This window comes from Vigna umbellata, chromosome 5 (genome assembly GCF_029865625.1).
Source record: "Vigna umbellata cultivar VRB3 chromosome 5, Vumbellata_1.0, whole genome shotgun sequence".
NCBI lineage: Eukaryota > Viridiplantae > Streptophyta > Magnoliopsida > Fabales > Fabaceae > Vigna > Vigna umbellata.
In genome coordinates, this window is record NC_142169.1 from 8,436,215 (window position 1) to 8,457,332 (window position 21,118).

The 21,118-nt window shown below is 35.5% G+C and overlaps 1 protein-coding gene across 1 annotated transcript; it reads right to left on the reverse strand.

Annotated features, from left to right (window-relative positions):
* Positions 1-102: 102 nt before the first annotated feature.
* On the reverse strand, positions 103-19,019 carry LOC148197633 (uncharacterized). The gene is made up of 14 exons (XM_088115593.1): positions 18,996-19,019; positions 18,672-18,905; positions 18,132-18,169; positions 17,733-17,954; positions 17,492-17,573; positions 16,545-16,609; positions 15,742-15,832; positions 6,194-7,690; positions 5,246-5,794; positions 4,735-5,155; positions 4,471-4,494; positions 3,503-3,882; positions 409-614; positions 103-211 (listed from the first exon to the last, which is right to left on the reverse strand). The coding sequence occupies exons 1-14, from the start codon at positions 19,017-19,019 to the stop codon at positions 103-105; spliced, it is 3,942 nt and encodes a 1,313-aa protein (XP_087971719.1).
* Positions 19,020-21,118: the final 2,099 nt, after the last annotated feature.

Sequence of the window (21,118 nt, forward strand, 5' to 3'; positions counted from 1 at the left end):
CCAAGATTTTGGGGAGCAGAATTGGATTTTGAGGGGATCAGAGAGAGAGAGAATAGAAGGGAGGAAGGGCACGCAGGGAAGGATCATTTTTTTCTGGAATCATCATCCAGAGCTATCATTGGCACCAGCACCGGCAGAGAAGGAGAAGAGCGAGAAGAGGTCACCGGCTACGCAGTGGACGACAGCAGCAAACGTAGTAGCAGGTAAGTCTCTGTGCATCCAGACTCATCGTGTGCTTACTGCATAACTGCTTCTGCTACTTCTTCCATCATGAACGTTTTCCCTCTGAATATCCTGGGTTCCCTCTTCACCAACCTCCCTTTCCATTCATTCTCTGTTTCACCCCGTTCCTTCTCTCCTTCCTAACTCTCGCGCTCACGGCTAATATCAACAAAACAAATCCAAAACCCATTGCACAATCGAAGAAGGAGGGGATGAGCTGGAGCGACAGCCGACGATGGTCTCGGCGGTGAAAGACGGAGAGCTCGACGAAGAAGTGGCAGACCGTGTGTTTGAACTGGCGGAGACGAACTCCTCCCTGGGTTGCCGGTGTCGGAGAGAGTAGATAAGAACAAGGAAGCAGCAGCGCGGTGTGGCGTGGCGTGGTGCAGTGGCTAGATCGAGAGAGATGATGGTATGGTAGTTGGTCCATAAAGGCAGTGATACGGTGGCCATTTTCGTTGCATGGCTAGTCTGGTTCGTGGTGGTCAATCGGAAGAAGACGTGGCCGTTGAGTGACAAAGTGAATCCTTTTGATCAGAGAGAAGGAGGCATTGGTCTCATCTGGGAAGAACAGCGTGAAGGAGTGAGAATGAGGATGAATCTCTGAACCCCTAGGAAATTCTAGGTTAGAAGCATTGGACTGGGCCAGGCCCAGAAATGAACGTACGTCCGGGAACATTCAGCCTTTTTTTGACCGTTCGTTCAACATTCCAAATGAACGAGCGCTCGTTATCTAAACGAGCGAACGCTCGTTATCCTTAAGCCTTTTTGAGCGTTCGTTTCTCACCAATGAGCGATCGTTATCTAAACGAGCGAACGCTCGTTAACCTTAAGCTTTTTTTGAGCGTTCGTTTCTCACAAACGAGCGCTCGTTATCTAAACGAGCGAGCGCTCGTTATCTAAACGAGCGAGCGCTCGTTAACTTTCAGCCTTTTTGACCGTTCGTTAACCATTCCAAACGAACGAGCGCTCGTTATCCAAACGAGCGAACGCTCGCCTTTTTGACAGTTCGTTCAACATTCCAAATGAACGAGCGCTCGTTATCTAAACGAGCGAGCGCTCGTTATCTAAACGAGCGAGCGCTCGTTATCTAAACGAGCGAGCGCTCGTTAACCTTAAGTCTTTTTGACCGTTCGTTAACCATTCCAAACGAACGAGCGCTCGTTATCCAAACGAGCGAACGCTCGCCTTTTTGACCGTTCGTTCAACATTCCAAATGAACGAGCGCCCGTTATCTAAATGAGCGAACGCTCGTTAACCTTAAGCCTTTTTGACCGTTCGTTCAACATTCTCGCCAAGCGAGCGAACGCTCGTTCTCTTTAAGCTTTTTGACCGTTCGTTCAAATCTTCTCCCTGAAGAGCGCTCGTTATCCAAACGAACGAGCGTTCGTTTCCGAACCAATGAACGCTCGTTACTCAGCCTCAATTTCTCAACGTCCGTTCGCCATGCCTTCAACGAGCGTTTGTTATTGAGCCTTCGTTCTCAACGTCCGTTCATCATATTTCTCGACGAACGCTCATCATTCAGCTCACATTTCTAAACGTCCGTCCGTTATGTTCCCCAATGGACGTTCGTCCTCTCCCCCAACGAACGTTCGTTCTTTACCTAACGAACGCTCGTTATTCTGAATCTCTTCCCAGCGTCCGTTCAGCCTCTCAATTTTCTTTTGTTTATTTATTTTTTCTTTATTGTCTTATTTTATTTCGTTCTATTTATTTATTTTAGACATTTACTTATCCTAAAATATATATTTAATAATACAATATTGATAGTTTAAATAAAAAGAAATTTCAAAAATATGTTTTAAAGGTTTAAGCACACGTGTGACCGCTCGCGTCGTCCTTGTGCTAAAAACCTTCTCTTCTCCTTAAAAAGAAATTTCAAAAATATGTTTTAAAGGTTTAAGCACACGTGTGACCGCTCGCGTCGTCCTTGTGCTAAAAACCTCTTCTTCTTCCTTAAATAAATATACAAAAAGTATACGTTTTAAAGGTTTAAGCACACGTGTGACCGCTCGCGTCGTCCTTGTGCTAAAAACCTTTTCTTCTTCTTAAATAAAATTTACAAAAATATGTTTTAAAGGTTGAACACTCGTGTGATCGCTCGCATCGTCCTAGTGTTCGATACCTTTCTCTCTTATTTATGTAATATTAAACGAGGGTATGAGTGCTCGTGCGATCGTCCGCATCAGCCTAGCACTCAATACTCTCAAGTTTTCCTAAATAAGTAAATAATGGTATGAGTGCTCGTGCGATCGTCCGCATCAGCCTAGCACTCAATACTCTCAAGTTTTCCTAAATAAGTAAATAATGGTATGTGTGCTCGTGCGATCGTCCGCATCAGCCTAGCACTCAATACCCTTAAGTTTTCCTAAATAAGTAGATAAAGGTATGAGTGCTCGTGTGATCGTTCGCATCGGCCTAGTGCTTAATATCGTTGTCTCTCTTTTCAAAAATAATTAAAAGTATTTAAATATCATTTTAAAGGAATGAGTACTCGTGCGACCGTTCGCGTCGGCCTAGTACTCGTTACCTTCTTTTTCTCGAAAATATTAAAAATATAAAATCTCCAAAAATTAAAAACATCTGCTTTTCCAAACAACAAACAATCTTTTAGCTAGAACTACGTAACCCTGATTTCTCATTTTGAATGAGAATACGTAGGAGCAAGGTCAATCCTTGTCGGGCCCAAAAAACTAAAAAAATATATTTTGTTTATTTATAATTTTATTTTAGGGGATAGTTAAACATTTTGAAAACCACATTCGCGCATTTAGTTAAAGGTACTGCCTTAGGGCAGGCGTTGTAGGGTGCTAACACCTTCCCTACACGTAACCGACTCCCGAACCCAGAATATGGTTTTCGTGGACCGTGCTTTATCATTTTGAGGTTTTTCCATAGTTTTCCATAATAAACTATGGTGGCGACTCCAAATCTCTTTTTAAAACCCGTTTCTTTTTTTGGATCGTCGTCCCGTCGTGATTCCGGTTGCGACACATAGTCTCCATATTTATTAATTCCTACAAAACAAAGTATAAGTGCTTTAGTTAAGAGAAGAAGGATTTTTATAAGTAACCTTCCATAGAAGCAAAATAGTATGTGGTCCTTCTTCCTCTTGAATCCTCTTTGCCATTGCTCTAGTAAGAGGTCCAATGTGCATCTTAGATGGTCTTCCATCAGACCCTCCCTCTTGAAAAAGATATGTCCTCAGATCTGCTTCATCCTGTTGATGATCTCCTGTGAAAGGAATTAAATCGCAGATGTTAAAAGTAGGACTGACACCATAACTTTCAGGAAGGTCTAATATGTATGCATTATCATTTATCCTTTTGACCACCTTGAATGGACCATCTCCTCTTGGACTAAGTTTGGACTTCCTTTGAGAGGGAAATCTTTCCTTTCTCAAATGAAGCCAAACTAGGTCTCCTTTTTCAAAAACTATTTTCTTTCTCCCTTTGTTGTTGTATTCTACATATTTTTGAGTTTGTTTTTCAATTTGGATTTTAACTTTCTCATGTAACTTCTTGATAAACTCCGCTTTAGAAGCACCTTCTTTATGAAGAAAAGAAGATGATTCTGGAAGAGGTAGTAAATCAAGAGGTGTGATAGGGTTAAAACCATAAACAACCTCAAAAGGAGAAAGATTAGTAGTCTTGTGGACTACTCTATTATAAGCAAATTCAATATGAGGTAGATGTTCATCCCAAGATTTGTTATTTCCTCTTAAGATTACCCTTAATAATGTAGATAAAGATCTATTTACTACTTCAGTTTGCCCATCAGTTTGTGGGTGACATGTAGTAGAAAATAGAAGTTTAGTTCCAAGCTTTTCCCATAAAGTTTTCCAAAAATGGCTTAGAAACTTCACATCTCTATCAGACACTATAGTTTTGGGTAAGCCATGCAATCTCACTATTTCTTTAAAGAAGAGTCTAGAGATATAGCTAGCATCATCTACTTTGTGGCAGGGTATAAAATGAGCCATTTTACTAAAACGATCTACTACTACAAATATAGAATCATACCCCCTTTGAGTTCTTGGCAATCCTAAGACAAAATCCATGCTTATGTCCTCCCAAGGGGTATTAGCTATAGGAAGAGGTGTATAGAGTCCATGAGGCATAATTTTGGACTTAGCTTGTAAACAAGCTATACATTTAGAATAATGCCTTTGAACATCTATTCTCATGTGTGGCCAATAAAATTTACTTTTCAAAATGTTTAGAGTTTTATCAACTCCATGATGGCCCATGAGTCCTCCTCCATGACTCTCTTTGATAAGAAGTTTTCTAATGGATCCTTGGGGTATACAAAGTTTTCCTTTATTAAAAAGATACCCCTCAGAAAGATAGAATCCATCAAAAGGCTTCTTAAGACATGATGAATAAGTGGATGCAAATGTTTCATCATTTTCATATAACTCTTTTATGTCATCAAATCCTAATATTTGAGATCCTAGGGTTACTAATAATGCATGTCTTCTAGATAAAGCATCCGCAACAACATTAGTACTCCCCTTTTTGTGTTTGATGACATAGGGAAATTGCTCAAGATATTCCACCCACTTTGCATGTCTTTTGTTTAGCTTTGCTTGCCCTTTAATGTACTTGAGAGATTCATGGTCAGTGTGTATGATGAATTCTCTAGTTACCAAGTAATGCTCCCAAGTTTTCAAAGCTCTAATGAGGGCATACAACTCTTTGTCATAGGTAGGATAGTTTAAGGTAGGCCCCCTAAGTTTTTCACTAAAATAAGCTACGGGATGTCCTCCTTGTATTAAAACAGCTCCTATTCCTACCCCAGATGCATCACATTCTAGTTCAAAGGCTTTGGAAAAATCAGGCAAAACTAGAATAGGTGCATGTGTTAACTTGTGTTTCAAAGTCTCAAAAGACAACTCTTGCTTATCACCCCAAATAAAAGGCATATCTTTCTTGACTAGCTCATTTAAAGGAGCAGCTATGGTGGAGAAGTCTTTCACAAATCTTCTATAAAAACTTGCTAACCCATGAAAACTTCTCACCTCTCCTACATTTTTAGGGGTTGGCCATTCTTGTATAGCCTTGATCTTCTCTGGATCAATATGTACACCTTCTTTTCCCACTTTGAATCCAAGGAAAATCACACTTTCTTGACAAAAAGTACATTTGTCAAAGTTGGCAAAGAGATGATGTTCTCTAAGAAGAAGCGAGACTTTTCTGACATGGTTAAGATGTTCTTGAAGGCCTTGACTATAGATTAGGATATCATCAAAGTAGACCACTACAAATCTGCCTATGCATTCCCTAAGCACATGATTCATTAATCTCATGAATGTACTTGGAGCATTGGTCAAGCCAAAGGGCATGACTAACCATTCATACAAACCAAACTTGGTCTTGAAAGCAGTTTTCCATTCATCTCCTTCATGAATTCTTATTTGATGGTATCCACTTTTAAGATCAATTTTGGTGAAGAGATTTGCTCCATGTAATTCATCCAACATGTCATCTAGCCTAGGAATGGGATGCCTATACTTGACAGTTATGTTGTTGATGGCCCTACAATCTGTACACATTCTCCAAGACCCATCCTTTTTAGGGACCAACAACACAGGCACAACACAGGGACTTAAACTCTTTTGGATCCACCCTTTGTTCAACAAGTCATTAACTTGTTTCTCTATTTCTTTTGTTTCCATAGGGTTGGTTCTATAGGCTGGCCTATTGGGTAGGCTTGCCCTAGGCACCAAATCTATTTGATGTTCTATTCCCCTCAAAGGTGGTAATCCACTTGGTACCTCTTTGGGAAATATATCATCAAATTCCTTTAAAAGTTTTTGCAACCCCTTTGGTAGAGAACCAAGTTCATGAGTGATTGAAACAAATGCCTCTTTGCAATAAAGAAGGAAATGAGGTTGTCCAAGAAAAAGATTTTTGGAAATATTCAAGGTTTGAGGTTGGACAACTTCATGGGCTGAGGCATGTGTTACTAAATTCTTTCTTTCTTTCTTATTTTCTTTTTTCTTTTCTCCATCCAACTTCTTCTTAAGAATTATTTGGTCCTCTCTTACTTGTGAAGGTGTAAGAGGACACAAAATAATTTTCTTTCCCTTGTGCTGAATGGTGATTTTGTTGGTGACTCCATCATGTAAAGCTTGTTTATCATATTGCCAAGGTCTTCCAAGTAATATGTGCCCAACTTCCATTGGTACTATATCACAAACAATTTGATCTTCATATTTGCCAATGGAAATAGGTACACTTACTTGTTCTTTAACTACTATTCCATCATCCTCTTTGATCCATTGAAGTTTGTAAGGTTTAGGATGAGGAGTAGTGGTTAAGCCAAGCTTCTCTACCATTCTAGAACTACAACAGTTGCAACAAGAGCCACTATCCACTATCATTGAACATGTCTTTTCTAAAACTTTGCATCTTGTGTGGAATAGGTTCTCTCTTTGTGACTGTTCTAATTCTACATGTTTACTTTCCAGGAGTCTCCTTACCATAAGTAAGTCACCATCACAAGGTAAAGCTTCTTCTTCTTCAGAAGTGGATGTTTCAGACTCACTATATGAAGAACCCTCACTTTCACTCTCATGCTCAAGGATGTAAGTTGACCTTCTATTGCGGCACTCAGATGCATAGTGCCCTTTTTCCCCACATCTAAAGCACTTAGTCTCCTTACTCTTATGATCTCTTGAAGGTTCTTTGACTTTTTCTTTTCCTCTCTCTTTCTCTCTCTCTTCATATCTTGGCTTGGTTTGACTACCCTCCCTCTTATACTCTTTCTTATGGTAAGAACTATGAGGGTAATCTTTCTTGGTGGAGCTTTTCCTCTTTAGTTGTTGCTCTACCCTCACACAAAGTTGGACTAACTCATTGAGATCATTGTAGGGTATAAGTTCAACCCTATCTCTTATGTCATAGTTGAGTCCACTTTGAAACCTAGCAATTGTGATTCTTGGTTCCTCTCTTATCCCAGCCCTCAACATGAGTAATTCCATTTTTTGTCTATATTCCTCAACACTCATGTTCCTTTGTTGGAGTTTATGGAGTTTATCCATTATCTCCCTATCATAGTAGGCTGGTACATGCCTCCTCCTCAAGGTAGTTCTCAACTTATTCCAATATCTAATGGGAGGTAAGTGTCTTAGCCTATAATCTTTGACCAAGGCTGTCCACCAAATTAAGGCATAGCCTTGAAAGCTTAGAGAAGCCATGGTGACTCTCCTTTCATCATCTATTTGGTGGCACTCAAACAATTGCTCAACTTTCATTTCCCACTCTAGATATTCTTCCACATCATCCTTTCCATGAAAAGAAGGTAGATCAATTTTGGGCTCTCTTGGATGGTGTTCTCTCACTCTATGATGTCTTCTAGGAGGCATTTGGTAGTGGTCATCATTGTGATGACTACTATATTGCTCAAGCTCACTATGAGAAGATGATGATTCTTCTCTTCTCCTATGGGAAGATCTCTCTTTCTTTTTGTCTTGATTAATCAAAAGTTGACTAATCATGTCTTTGAGCTCACTAATCTCTCTATCCCTTTGTTCAAATTTTTGTTGAAATTCCTCCCTTAAAGAACTCTCACTATTGGGTTTGATGCTACCTTGCACACTTGATTGACTCATTCTTGTCAAATGAAAGAGGTTTTCACAAGGTTTTCAAAATATTTGACAAGTAATGAATGAAAAGATTTTCACAAGCTTTCTTTATTTTTTTTTGGTGAAAAATTTCTAAAGAGATTCTAGAGGTGAAAGATGTATCTAAGTAGCCCCCAGGAAGAAGAGGTGAGTCACTAATGGACAAGCTTAAAAACCAAGTTCTTCCTTAGCCAGAGTTTCCTTAGAGTTATCTTTTACCTAAGTTTCTAATTAGAAATTCTTCAAATTCTTTTCAAATGTTATGAAATGGACCTATAACCAAAGAAAGGTTGACTAAATGCTATGCAATCCTATATATACCACGGAGACTTAAAAACAAAAAGATTAAGCAAGAAATTAAGGAAAGCAATAAAGATGCAAGAATGTAAATGTTAGACGGCCCTAAGTGAAAGTGCAAGTGACACTTGGAGCCCCTTGACACACTTCCACACTAAGAAAACGAAATTGCACTATTACAATGTTTAAATGTGATCTTGGAATTGCTTCAAGAACATTTTCCCAAGTCACTTAGCCAAGAAATGAAAATCAACTTTAAACAGCAAAGGTTCCGTGATATGTGGTGTAAACAAACTTAAAAGAAGGCCTAAAACTAATGTAAGCTTCACTCTCTTGCTGCTGCAGATTGCTACTCCAAAACAGGTTGCACTTCAAGCTTTTCTGGTGTATTTTTAGCTGCTGGAACAGCAGAGTTACAGCTGCTCAAAAGCTCCCTTTTTGTTCCCACTTCAGCCCCCTTTTCACTTCCTAATATGCTACCTCAGTAGATGAAGGTTTCTGCTTCTGGATGCCTCACAATAGTTACCACAGCACCTCAAGATTCCACTCAAAACACACCAAACAGAATTAGCAAACTGCACCAGAATTTCAAACCAGATTTTTGAATGTTTGACAATTTGGAAGCCAAGAATGGGGAAATCAAATGGGGACAGGGATGGAATAACAGAAAGCACTCAAAAGGAACCTAATAATGGTACTAGAACAGATTAAGAAAGCAACAAAAACAGAAATAACAGATCACAAACTCATCCAGACCAAACTGTTTGATATTTTACCAAAGTGTTTGTTAAAATGCCCCAATGAAAACCAGATTTTGTGTTTTGGGGTTTTTAACTGCCAAAAACTGGATTGCACGATTCAACAGGCTTTTTAACACTTGTTCTGACTTATTTTGATAATTTATTTTCAATTTAAAATGATGAACCAGTTCTTACTACAATCCAGAAATGAATTTGAACAAGAATGACCAAAACAGTTGCTGGAAAATGATTTCTGCACCAGAAAAAGTGGATTGAAATGGTGGTTTTAAACCCAAAATTGATTGGAAGTGATTCAGCAGTTCAATTGATGCATCAAACAACTTTGTATCATCATTTTAAAGATGTTTAAACATTGAAACAGCTAGAAAACAAATTGCAATGTGAATTCACTAGTGCACTTCCATTTTAAAGACAATTTTAAGGTTTAAAAAAGAAAATCTGCATATAGGCTAGAAAATGACCAAATGAACAGTGCAAACAACTTTGGAATGACAATTTAAACTTGCTCAAATGTTGTAAATGCACAGAAATATCAAGACTCAACAATTCACCCTTGCTATAGCCTATTTATGCAGCAAATTCCCACCAAAACAGCACCAGATTTAAGAACCTTGTGGATATAAGGTTGGACAGTACACACAATGACTCTAGAGAATGTTATTATACTGAACTAAGCTAGGATTAAAGTGCTTAGTATGAATAAACTCAGACTGGACTAAGCAAAGAATGGTAGCACGGTGAAAAGCTAGAACAGAAAAAAAAAAACAAACTGAACAACAAAGGCTACTGGTTTTTAAGGCAACCAAGCTATGCTAGATGCATTTCCTTGCTTTTAATGGTCTGCCACACCTTTAGCCACTTCCAATAACAACAAACAAATGTTTACCAAGCAGTAGAATCAAATAAAATCAGCTGAAACAGATTTGAAATTTTAAAACCAGATTTGAAATTTTAAAACCAGATTTGAATTTCTTGAGCAGATTTGAAACCAGAATTAGTTTCTAGTGCTTTTGCTTCCATCACCAAGGCTAGAACATGTTCTCATTGCCTTATTTGGTTGATTTAAAACTTTTCCAGCACTCTAAACTCAAATAAACCAAAATGAAACCCAGCAGAACAGAAAACCAAAGTGAAACAGAATTAAAATTGCAAATATGGATTGCACAAGACTAAAACATAACTGGAATTGAAAAATAAAGCTGGAAGAGACATCAACAAGAATGATTCACCGTTTAAAATGAGTAACAAACATGTATGAATACTGGAAACACAAATAATGCAACAGGAAACACGAAATTAATAACTGGAAAAGCACAAAACAGAAACAAAATTACTCAAAACAGAAACTGGAAAAGCTGAAACAGAGAGCACAACAGAATGTAGAAATGGAGTGCAAAGATGGAGGAATAGCTTAGCTCTTGGTGCGTGGATGACCTAAGCTCATGATACCACTTGATGGAATCCAATTCCCAGCTGGAAACGTGTAGGAAGAGGTTCCAGACCAGAGGAAACCAGTAATGAATAATGGTGCAGCGGATGGATGAATTGATGCAGTGTTTGAGGTGTTTTAATGGAGGAAAGGTGTATGGGTGAAGCCTCACAACTCAGAGGGCCTTCCTACAGAGGAAGGAAGCTTGAGGAAAGGAGAAGAAGTAGCAATTCAAAGGTGACTTAAGAGCACAAAAGCTGGAAAACAATTTCTGCAGCATATCATTAAGCTCAAAAGTGCCTCAATACAAGGAAAAGGCCCTCTTATTTATAGGTGAAGAGGAGCCTAATTTCTAATTCTAATTCCCTCCTAAATTCAAATTATTCAGATTTATTTTGATCAAGCAAAGTCCATGCCTCTGTCCAGCTCATCCAGCAAGGTGTGTGCTTCCTTCCACATCAGCTACTTCACGTGGAAAATGTTGGTGCATGCCGTAAGCACCTCCTTTTTGGCTCCTTGCTTGATTCTATTGATTAATCTTCTTGGATGGCTCAATCATAGTCTCCAAGATTTATTAATTCCTACAAAACAAAGTATAAGTGCTTTAGTTAAGAGAAGAAGGATTTTTATAAGTAACCTTCCATAGAAGCAAAATAGTATGTGGTCCTTCTTCCTCTTGAATCCTCTTTGCCATTGCTCTAGTAAGAGGTCCAATGTGCATCTTAGATGGTCTTCCATCAATATCACTTTGTTCTTGTGAGCAAATTTTATAAGTGAAGGTTATTGTTTCTTCTGTACTTTATAGTTTGGTAATTGTTGTAGGTTTATGATAAGTGTGAAAAACAGATGTTTTGACACTTATAAAGGATCTCAATTTTGTAATTATTCATGTTATTACTCAGTGAAAAGTCGTAATAGGAAGTAGATTGTGTTGTAAATTATTGTTCAGGAAAAGTTGTACAAAAGGGAATCTGTCCGCCAATTCTCGCATAGCAGAAGCAAAATTCGCAGAGCCAGGAGAATACATTCGCACAGCGCACCACCATTGGTTCGCTGAGCGAATAACATCAGAGAAGAATGAAAATTGCAAAATTCGCACAGCGCACCAGAGGCTGTGCGCTTAGCGAATTTGTGCAGTTGAGTGTTGTATTAATTTTAATTCGCACAGCGAATCTGCTTCTGTGCGCGGAGCGATTGGAGCAGTTATGAGAATTCAACTGTCTCTTAAAAGACGTGCTTTGAATGATAGAAAAGGATCGGACTGAAAAGAATAAATTTTGGAGAACTGCTCTGGAGAAGGAGACGATCAAGAGACCTCTCTGAAGACATCAAGACTGCACATCATGCAAGGAATTGCAGAAATGAGTATGTTTGTGATGTCTAGGATAGGCTAAACTTTTATTCGTTGGAATTGACTGTAATGGCTGACATTTGATGTAATCTTTCCTGTTCAATATAAGTTGTGTTCATATGCTTTTCTTGTTTACTTTTTATTTTATTTTACGGAAGTAAAATAAACTTGTTTTTATATTTAAATTGTACTGGGAAGTAAATTTGAGTATTAACGCAAGAAAAGCAACCAGAAGGAAAGAGGCTAGGAATAGTTTCAATTCTCCTGGTCATCAATAACATCGTTCTTAATGCAAAGTTTATGTTTAATTACTTAAGGAATTAATAATTGAACATAATTCTTTAGAACTTGTTTTAAGGAATTAAACCAAGATACTGTGATGTTGATGTTTGAACGCAAGTTATATTGCTCAGAATAGTTACTGTAATGTGGTCATGAAGTCAATTCCAATGAAGCTTTCATTAAATTTTAATTTCAATTTTAAATTGTCATCTAGTTTGAGACTATTAATTCACTTCTATTTTGTTGTTCAAATTGATTTTGATAAATAAATTTTAATTGAATAACGTAACACAAATTCCCTGAGGAGAACGATACTTTACTTATCACTGTATTACTTGTAACGATTTGATATACTTGCCAAAAAGTTATCAGTTTATTTAACATTTTGTGTACTTTATATTTTGAACTTTTTTAAATGTTCATATGTAATTATGGTGGAGGTTAAGATGGATAAATGTTCATAATTTTAAACCATAGCTCATATTGACAGAGTTATTCTCTTAATTCTTCTTCCTGCTTTCAAGTGGCTGGTGCAAAAGTTGTTTCATCCGGAGAGTTTTGTTGAATTAGTCAAGTATGTATTTCATTTCTATCTTTATTCCGACTATTCAGGGGAGTACTATGCATGACTTTTAGGCTGTGATTAGAGGTAGAAAGAAAAGTTAAAAGACATTAGAAAATTATTAAAATGGATTTAATGATGATTTAATGATCGAAAAACAATCTTCCCCACTTCTCATTGCAGTCGAAAGATGAAAAAGGGTCTAGGTCTTTAAAATTTGGCAGAGGCATTTAATGGAGTTGTCATTCCATGACTTCTATCACAAGCAATCACAATTAATGCTTAATAGGGGAATTTTCGTCATTGCATATGAATGTTATTAAAAGTTGTGCTGATGTGGGTAGACCAAATATTTATGTGCAAGGGAAGCACGAGTATCCTCGTTTTAGAGGTATGCCCACTGTTACGGTTTCATTTGCTTCACCCACAACGTTTTCTTTGCTTAGCTAAATCATGGATTAACTTTGTTTATGTTCATTTCCTCTTGCTTTTATCTTTTATTCAAGAACAACACACAGCTTGGCACTTGTATCTACTGTTTTGAGGTTTTCCCAATGTTTTTGTTACATTTGCTGCACACAACCAATTCTTTGTTTAACTAACACATTGATTTACTTTGTTTATGTTTACTTGGTGTTCATATTTTGTTTTTAGTGAAGAAGAAGACAGACCTTGGCACTTCTAACTGAAGTTTGAAGGTATGCACAAGGGTTAGGTTACATTTCCTTGACACTCAACCAAAACTTTACTTAGCTAAGCCAACCACTCTTCATTTTATGTTTTTGTGAACAAAAACAGATACCAATGGAAGCTTAGGAACAACTTGATATTGATGAAAGTGATCTTGATTGTTTTATTCGCCGTTGCAATTCGAATAACAATGTGGTTCCGGGCCCTGCTGGTGTCATTGAGGCAGCTATGGTAAACCGCCAGCTAAATGAAAACATTCCCACACAATAATTTTTGAGTGACATAGCAAAAGCCAGTTTTGATCGTGACTTCACATCCATTGCTTGGCTATGGGTTGAAAAATTCATTGACATCCATGGTAAGTTCACTATTAGGGAATTGATCTTAAAAGACATGAAAAATTAGTGATTTCAGTAACATTATGATAACAATAATTTGATTTGTAGGATTGTTGGTTAAACATGAGGTTGAACATATCTCAACCCTTGATTCGCTTAAAGGAACGTGTAAGGTGTCCTTGTTGCGATGTCTTGTTAAATCTTGTGAACATAACAGACTTGGTGACATGAAAATAACAATTCGGGTTTGTTGATGTATATTGTTAATGGGCTTAGTTAAATGTTAAGTTAGTTTGACTACCATGTTGAACTCTTTTTATTACAATTGTACCTCTTTACAAGATCCAACAAGTAGTGTAAAAGCAAGTGTTCACCACAAGGCAATTGATCATCCTGAAATTGGTCCACACTTAAAAGTTGGTAGTGTGATAGTCCCACAAGATGTTAGTATATTTTTTATGAAAAATACCTAGTTAATGTCCTTATATTCACACATCAATATATGTAGTAATCCAATAATGTTTGAATAGGTTGCACTTTTTTCACCAATACGCGGAACATATATATCGTAACATAACTCTTAACAATATTGTTAAGGTAAAGTTTATAACTATTTTCTATTGTGGAGTAATATTTTTTCTGAACTTTTTTTAGCACTTTGAATGATAGTCTCCGTATGTGCAGGTTTTTCCAAGTGATATTGGCTGCCCAATTGATGATCTAGTATGTCTATCAATACCAATTGTTACCAACAAGCCTCCAAAACGTTCCATTGATGCATTCCTTGGAAAATTCATTCCACCTGTTCACAACAACAAACCTGAAGGTAGTGGATCAAAGAAGAACATTTAAAGTTGAAGAAAATGAGGACTTTCATGAATTCCTTATTTTAATGTGGACAATTGTCGTTATTGTTAGTTTTGAATATTTTGGGTGTTTACTTACATGTGTTATGTAGTAAATATTGATATGTACTGAAGGCAGCTTCATGAATGTGTTGCTGCATTAAGTGATAATGTAATGTATGATATGTCCTAAGTTTTATGTTATGTTGTTTTCATATGACAAAAAATTCACAATTTGTTGTAGTAAGTGGTTATCTCCTCTGTCATATGTGGTTATTTCTTCTAGTGCTTCTGTACATCTAAAAAAATGGTTAAGTTAAATATGAAGATCATGTTAATTACTCCAGTAAGTGGTTATCCAATGAAGGGATTCTAGTGTGCTATCAAAATCGTAGCGTAAAACAAATCTACTACTTTATGAGGATACATATCATCACATATATTGGTGTAGTAAGTGGTTATCTACTTAGTCGTATGTGGTTATTTCTCAAGAGCTTTCTGGACAACATTAAAAGTGGTTAACTTCATTACCATTTATCACATAACTTTGTTGCAGTAAGTGGTTATGTAATCAGTGTTATGTGGTTATTTATTGAATTGGTTATGTACAACAAATGTAGTGGTTCTTCAGGATAGATGTAATCACATATATTGCTACAGTTACTGGTTATCTCCTCTGTTCTATGTGGTTATTTATGTTGTTTCTTTTGTACATCTAAAAAAATGGTTAAGGTAAATATGAAGGATCATTTTATTTACTCCACTAAGTGATTATCCAATGAAGTGTTTTGTATGCTAACAAATACAACAGCTTCATTCATTGAAGTTGTTCACCCAACCCAAAATAATGAAGTTGTCCACCAAACTCAAAATAATAACCTCTTTAAAGAACTACCTGGAACAAAAATCAATAATGACATTCTAAATAAATGTTAAACAAAATATACATTGCTGATTTTAACATATTCAATCAGTGTTGCGGCTATTACATCAAGTGTCATTGCTCATTTAACCAAAATATACAATGCTTAATAGCATTCAATATATACATCAATGAGATTATGTTATCTATTACAATTTGTTCTCCTTCAAAATGTATATAACTTGTTCTGGTTCTCCTACTTGATGACTTCATCAATGGTTATAACATCCCACATTTCTTGATTATCGTACTTCTGTGAACATTTTCTTTGTGTAATACCATCTCACAAACAATTTGTTGTCTAAGAAGTTGTAATTGTTCCTGCAATAGTAGTAGTGCTATCAAATGTTATAATTAAAAACCTCTCAACATAAATCGTATTAAAATAAACATATACATCAACAATACAAACCGTTGTGTAATCAGGCATTTTATTCCCATCAAATTTAGGTTGGTGGTCCCATAACTCCATATACTTAATCACTAACAAACCACAATCATACCTACACATTAAACAAAGATTAGAAACATCACATATATCACAGAACCCAATAAATTGGTTATTGACAATGTCACTAACGTATTTGGTTGCACTGACAAATCTTCTTTAATCACCTTCAATTTCCATTCATTACAATTTGCGTCTTTATCAATCATATTGAATAAGTCTTGCAAAATAGCAACCTTACAAATTTGTATTGAACACATTAAATACTTTTGTAAACCTTGTACTATAAAATAATAGTTGGCTTAAAAGAACAATAGTACAACAATAATTGTCTTACCATAGTCTTGTCAAAAGCATTTATGGACCGCCTCTTATGACCAAGAGCATCCAAAATGAATAATTCCCTTGATGGCAGTTCACATAATAGCACCACTAATGGTCATCACTAACCGTGGGCACAAACAACTAAAGAACCACAACCACAAAGATCAAAACATTGAACAACACATGTTATGATAAACACATAATACGTGTACTTACAAATTCAGATGTTAACAAATGATGTAATGAAAAACATTGGGGTTCGAAAAAGTTATGGTAATCAGTTGCTTCCAATGATTGTCGCTTTATTTTCGGAATCTTCATTCTTTCAATTACCATTGTCTACAAAAGTTGCATTCGTAACATTAGTTTAAACATATGTACTTTATTACAATGTAATCAAAATTAATAATTAACGTATCGCAAAAAAAGGATTGAAAAAACACCGATTGATAATTCCTGATTTCTGCAATTGATTATACACAAGCATCCCAGTGGCAAACAACATAACCTACACCAAAAGTTCATCAAACTTGAAGTCAATTAAGCACATCAAAGTCTAAAGTAAAGTCTTAAAATTTTGCAATATAATTACATTTTTCCAAACTATACTATCACTACATCACAAGCTATCAATTTATCTCCACAACCTGATTGATTTATGTCATAATCAATCATATACAAATCTGGAATTAATAAAGAAATATTATAATATCTATAACCTTCATACATCTTCAACATAATCAACCAAGTTCATTATCAATATATAAATGTCAATGTACGAACATTTTTATGTACCATCCATACCACTCTTTCAACTACAGATTTATTATTACCAAAATGGAAAACAGCTTAACAAACCTAAAACACAGTTACACTTATTCTCCCATGATATAAACACACCTAAAAACAACTTTTTTTAATTAACAAACTCAAATAGATTCAGTGTTATACTTTTAAGTGATTTCAAAAAATTTACCACCTTAAATAGCCATCTTTCATATCAATGTAACAACTTCATTTATCCAACCATTTTCACAGATTTAAAATTACCTAATAAGTAATTTATGTGACCTACAAATCACTAAAGTTGTGTTTTTCAAATATGAACAATGGATAATAGCAAATATACCCCTTTACCCTTATCTCATGCTACTTAAACCCCATCTGACTTGAACAGTTATTGTGCATCCTAATACATAACAATGAATGATATAACCTGCACAATTCCAGCATTTACACATCAAATAAATCCATATGTATGTAAGAGCCCAATTCATATTAAGATTGATCATACCCCTTAACACTCCACTTAACATCCAGATAGGCAAGGATATTATAATAACCAACTCATACAATCAATAGTACAAATTTTTCGGGTCTTACTACTTACCATGTTATCAATTTTTGCACGAGGTCGAAAGCATTGCAAGTCAGCTCTTGTCAAGATGTTGTTTGAGACCTCCACAAGCACTCTATATACAAAACAAAGAAATTCATCACAATGTTCATTTCTAACACATTTATAAATCATTTAATTTATATATATATATATATATATATATATATATATATATATATATATATATATATATATATATATATATATACACATTGTGTTGTGTATGACTTACTGATCACCATCATTACAAAGCGCTAAAATGCAGGTGGTGTAAACACTTGCAAAATCAATGTTGTTATCTATGGAAGGTCCCTCCATACCCCCATCCACAAAATTCACAATAGTTAAATCTTTGATATTGTCATCTATGGAAGGTCCCTCCATACCATCATTAAAAGATGACATCTCATAGAAAACCTCTTCTTCAAGATGTCTTATTGCAATCCCACAATATCTTCAAAAGCAAATAGAAGTTTACAAACGCTAACAAATCCTATTAAGGAAATAACAACAAAAATCTAAGGAACATAACAAAATAAATGCAATTACCTCAGTTCGTTCAAAAAATGATTTTATTTTTTTCCTTTTATCTTTAATTATAACCCAATCAAGAAATCGAGGAAAAATACACCTTCCAGCAACATGATACAAACTGATGTGTTCAACAACCTACAACTATAAAGTTCATCACAACAGTTATAAATCTTTCCAAAAATAGCATAATTTATTTTGTAACAGTTTTGTGAAAATATCACAACAGGTATAAGCATACCTGCAAAACTGCTGCACACCCACCTAGGTGTATAACTTCGTGGTAAGTTTTGTGATTGTATTTATCGGATGCCCGATTCAAAGTACTAACTATCAAACCATGTACAACATCACCCCAATTGTATATAATTAGGTCATTAATGTTATCTAATTTACTGAAAGGGACACTATTTATCACATTACTATTCTTAGGAAAATAAAATGCTCCAAAAGCTAACAAAATATACAACCTACAAAAAATGTCAACACTTTTTTTGGATTAAAATTTTTTTGTGCCAACTTTTCCATTATACTTAAAATTGTGATGTCCTCATCACTAAATAAGTTATTGACAATGCCACCAACATCATTTTCTAAATTAATACTTTCACCAACATTGGGTAAGCCTAAAAAAACAAACTTCCTCAACTCTAAAAGGCACTAAATTCCCCCTAATCCTAAACGCCTTATGAACCACATCCCACTTAGTAATTAACTCTAGAAGAATGGGGCTACAAATGACCATATTGTCAACCATATCCACCAGCCACTTGAAAGGTGTCGACTTTAATCGTTCCTTTTGAAAGGATGATAGGGAACCATTCACTTCAACTATATGTTGTGTCTGGACTCGATGCCTAACTCTAAGTGAGGCCTGCAAGTATAAATCAAAGCATATGTTAGTAAATTGAATACAATAATGGGCCTATTCAACATTAAATTTAAACAATTACATCATACTTACCGTTTCAATAACTTCTTTGTCCATATCACTATATCCTGCACATTTTTTAAAACACAATCCAAATCAATGTATAATATTACAGTCACATGTTCAGTTCAATACATTGGTAAAATACTATGTATCTAACTAATGAATGCATAAAGTGGATCTGTGATATTAAAATACTACCAACTGCATCTCATTATAGAAAGCACTAGACAAATAACAAATAAGTAAACAAAGATTTTTTCTTAAGTAAAGACAAATAAGAAATAAGTAAAGACAAATTTTCATTCACTGAAAACATAGTACAATAAGCCATCTTCTACAAAACAACCACATGGTAAAAAACAAGGACATATGTTTTTCACAATCTATCTGCTTAGTCAAAATGTGAGTGTCATTGTTATCTCACAATATAAATGATATATTAAATTATTAAAAACAACAACTTCATTATTAGAAGGCAGGTTAACAAAATGGAAGACCCTTTATCAAAAGATGGAAAGGGTTTTTTGATTAATATGGTGCAACTACTGTTGCTACGTATGGCAGAATCGTGAATTGTTTTTAAGAGTTGGAGTCAGCATATGCAAGGGAATACAAGATCAGTAATGATAAAGTATGATGATTAGACCATTATCACTTAGTAACAACGATCACTTGGAAAAGGTTGAAAGGGGTAACAGGGCTTCAATTGAAGAGTGCCACCTCAAGTGTTGGCTTCATTGTCACCAACCAAGGATAGTGATTTATGCAAAAAATAATTAAGGAGGACTAGAGTGTAAGCTGAAGCTATTAGTATTGCCATTAATCAAATAAATGTAATACAGTTAGGCAGTTTTTTGGTCTCTATCAACTTCAGGGCATGTAAAAAAGTGTATGAGCTTTTGGAAAAGAGAAAGGGTTGTAAGGGTAGTAGTACTTGCAGGGTTATTGTCTAGGTCTGCCCATGACCACAACCATCATTTATGCCCTGTCTTCATCATTAACAACCATTTTGCTTATATTGGCTTAAAACCATGGTCCTTCAAATCCAACTTCTTTTCTGGTTTTTCTTATACTATTAATTAGAACAATTTCTTTAATCCTAAAATACTCTTTAATTTTTTTATAAGATAAGGAATCATTTATTGTGATGATCGCGAAAGTGATGAACTTAATAAAAAACAAACATATTGTAAATCCATAAAATGAACTTTAGCTTAAATCACCTTCAAAATTTCAGCCAAGATTTAGTGTAGGAAAATGTGATTAGGTTGAGTCAATTACAACTTTCAATGGACTTACCAGAGACATTTAAAATATGACCGTTCTCAACCGAAAACACTTCATTATGAGTATTCTTACATATTCGAACTTTATCATCAGCATTGTGCCATAGACATTTAAAGTTCCACTGATAAGCAAGCAATGGAACTTGTGGGAGGTTTCATAGTTAATCTTCCTTAACATGTTTTACTTTTTTTAGTTAATGTCACATTCAAACTATTACACTATTCATGGTTTAAAACAACATACAAGCTACAAAAGTGAGGAAACTTGACATGATTTTGGTTACTGTACAATTCTACAGGTGAAAGAAAAACAAGATCCTATTTTATTAACAACATAATATATATGAACATGCATCTAATATAACAAATATCTTATTAATCACATACACAAAATTTAACATTATTATCATCATTCCCTAATGAAGACAACCTTCCCTTGTAAACTTTTAAACGTATTGATTTTGTAAAAACAGGGCATATCACGGATTGTAACTTTTTTGAAACACAAATTAACTTACAAAGCAATAAACAAATGTATCCACACTCAAATTCAACCAGATAACAGATATAGACCTTTATCTTGCTCGAACCAAAATAATAACAACCCACATTGTATCCAAACTGCCTTAATAAAAACATTCGAACTTCACATGCACAAAATAGACATAAAATTTCCAGAAACTAACTGTTACACAATCCATCACCCCAACTGCTCAAAAGGGTAAAACTACGAAAGAAAAAATTAGAAAACTCTTACCTTAAAGTCACACACGAAATAAGCCACAAAAATGGAAATGCCAATCGGAAACCTCACACCCACCGGAAACCTCCACAACCACCGATTGGGAGTGACACAATGATGTTACA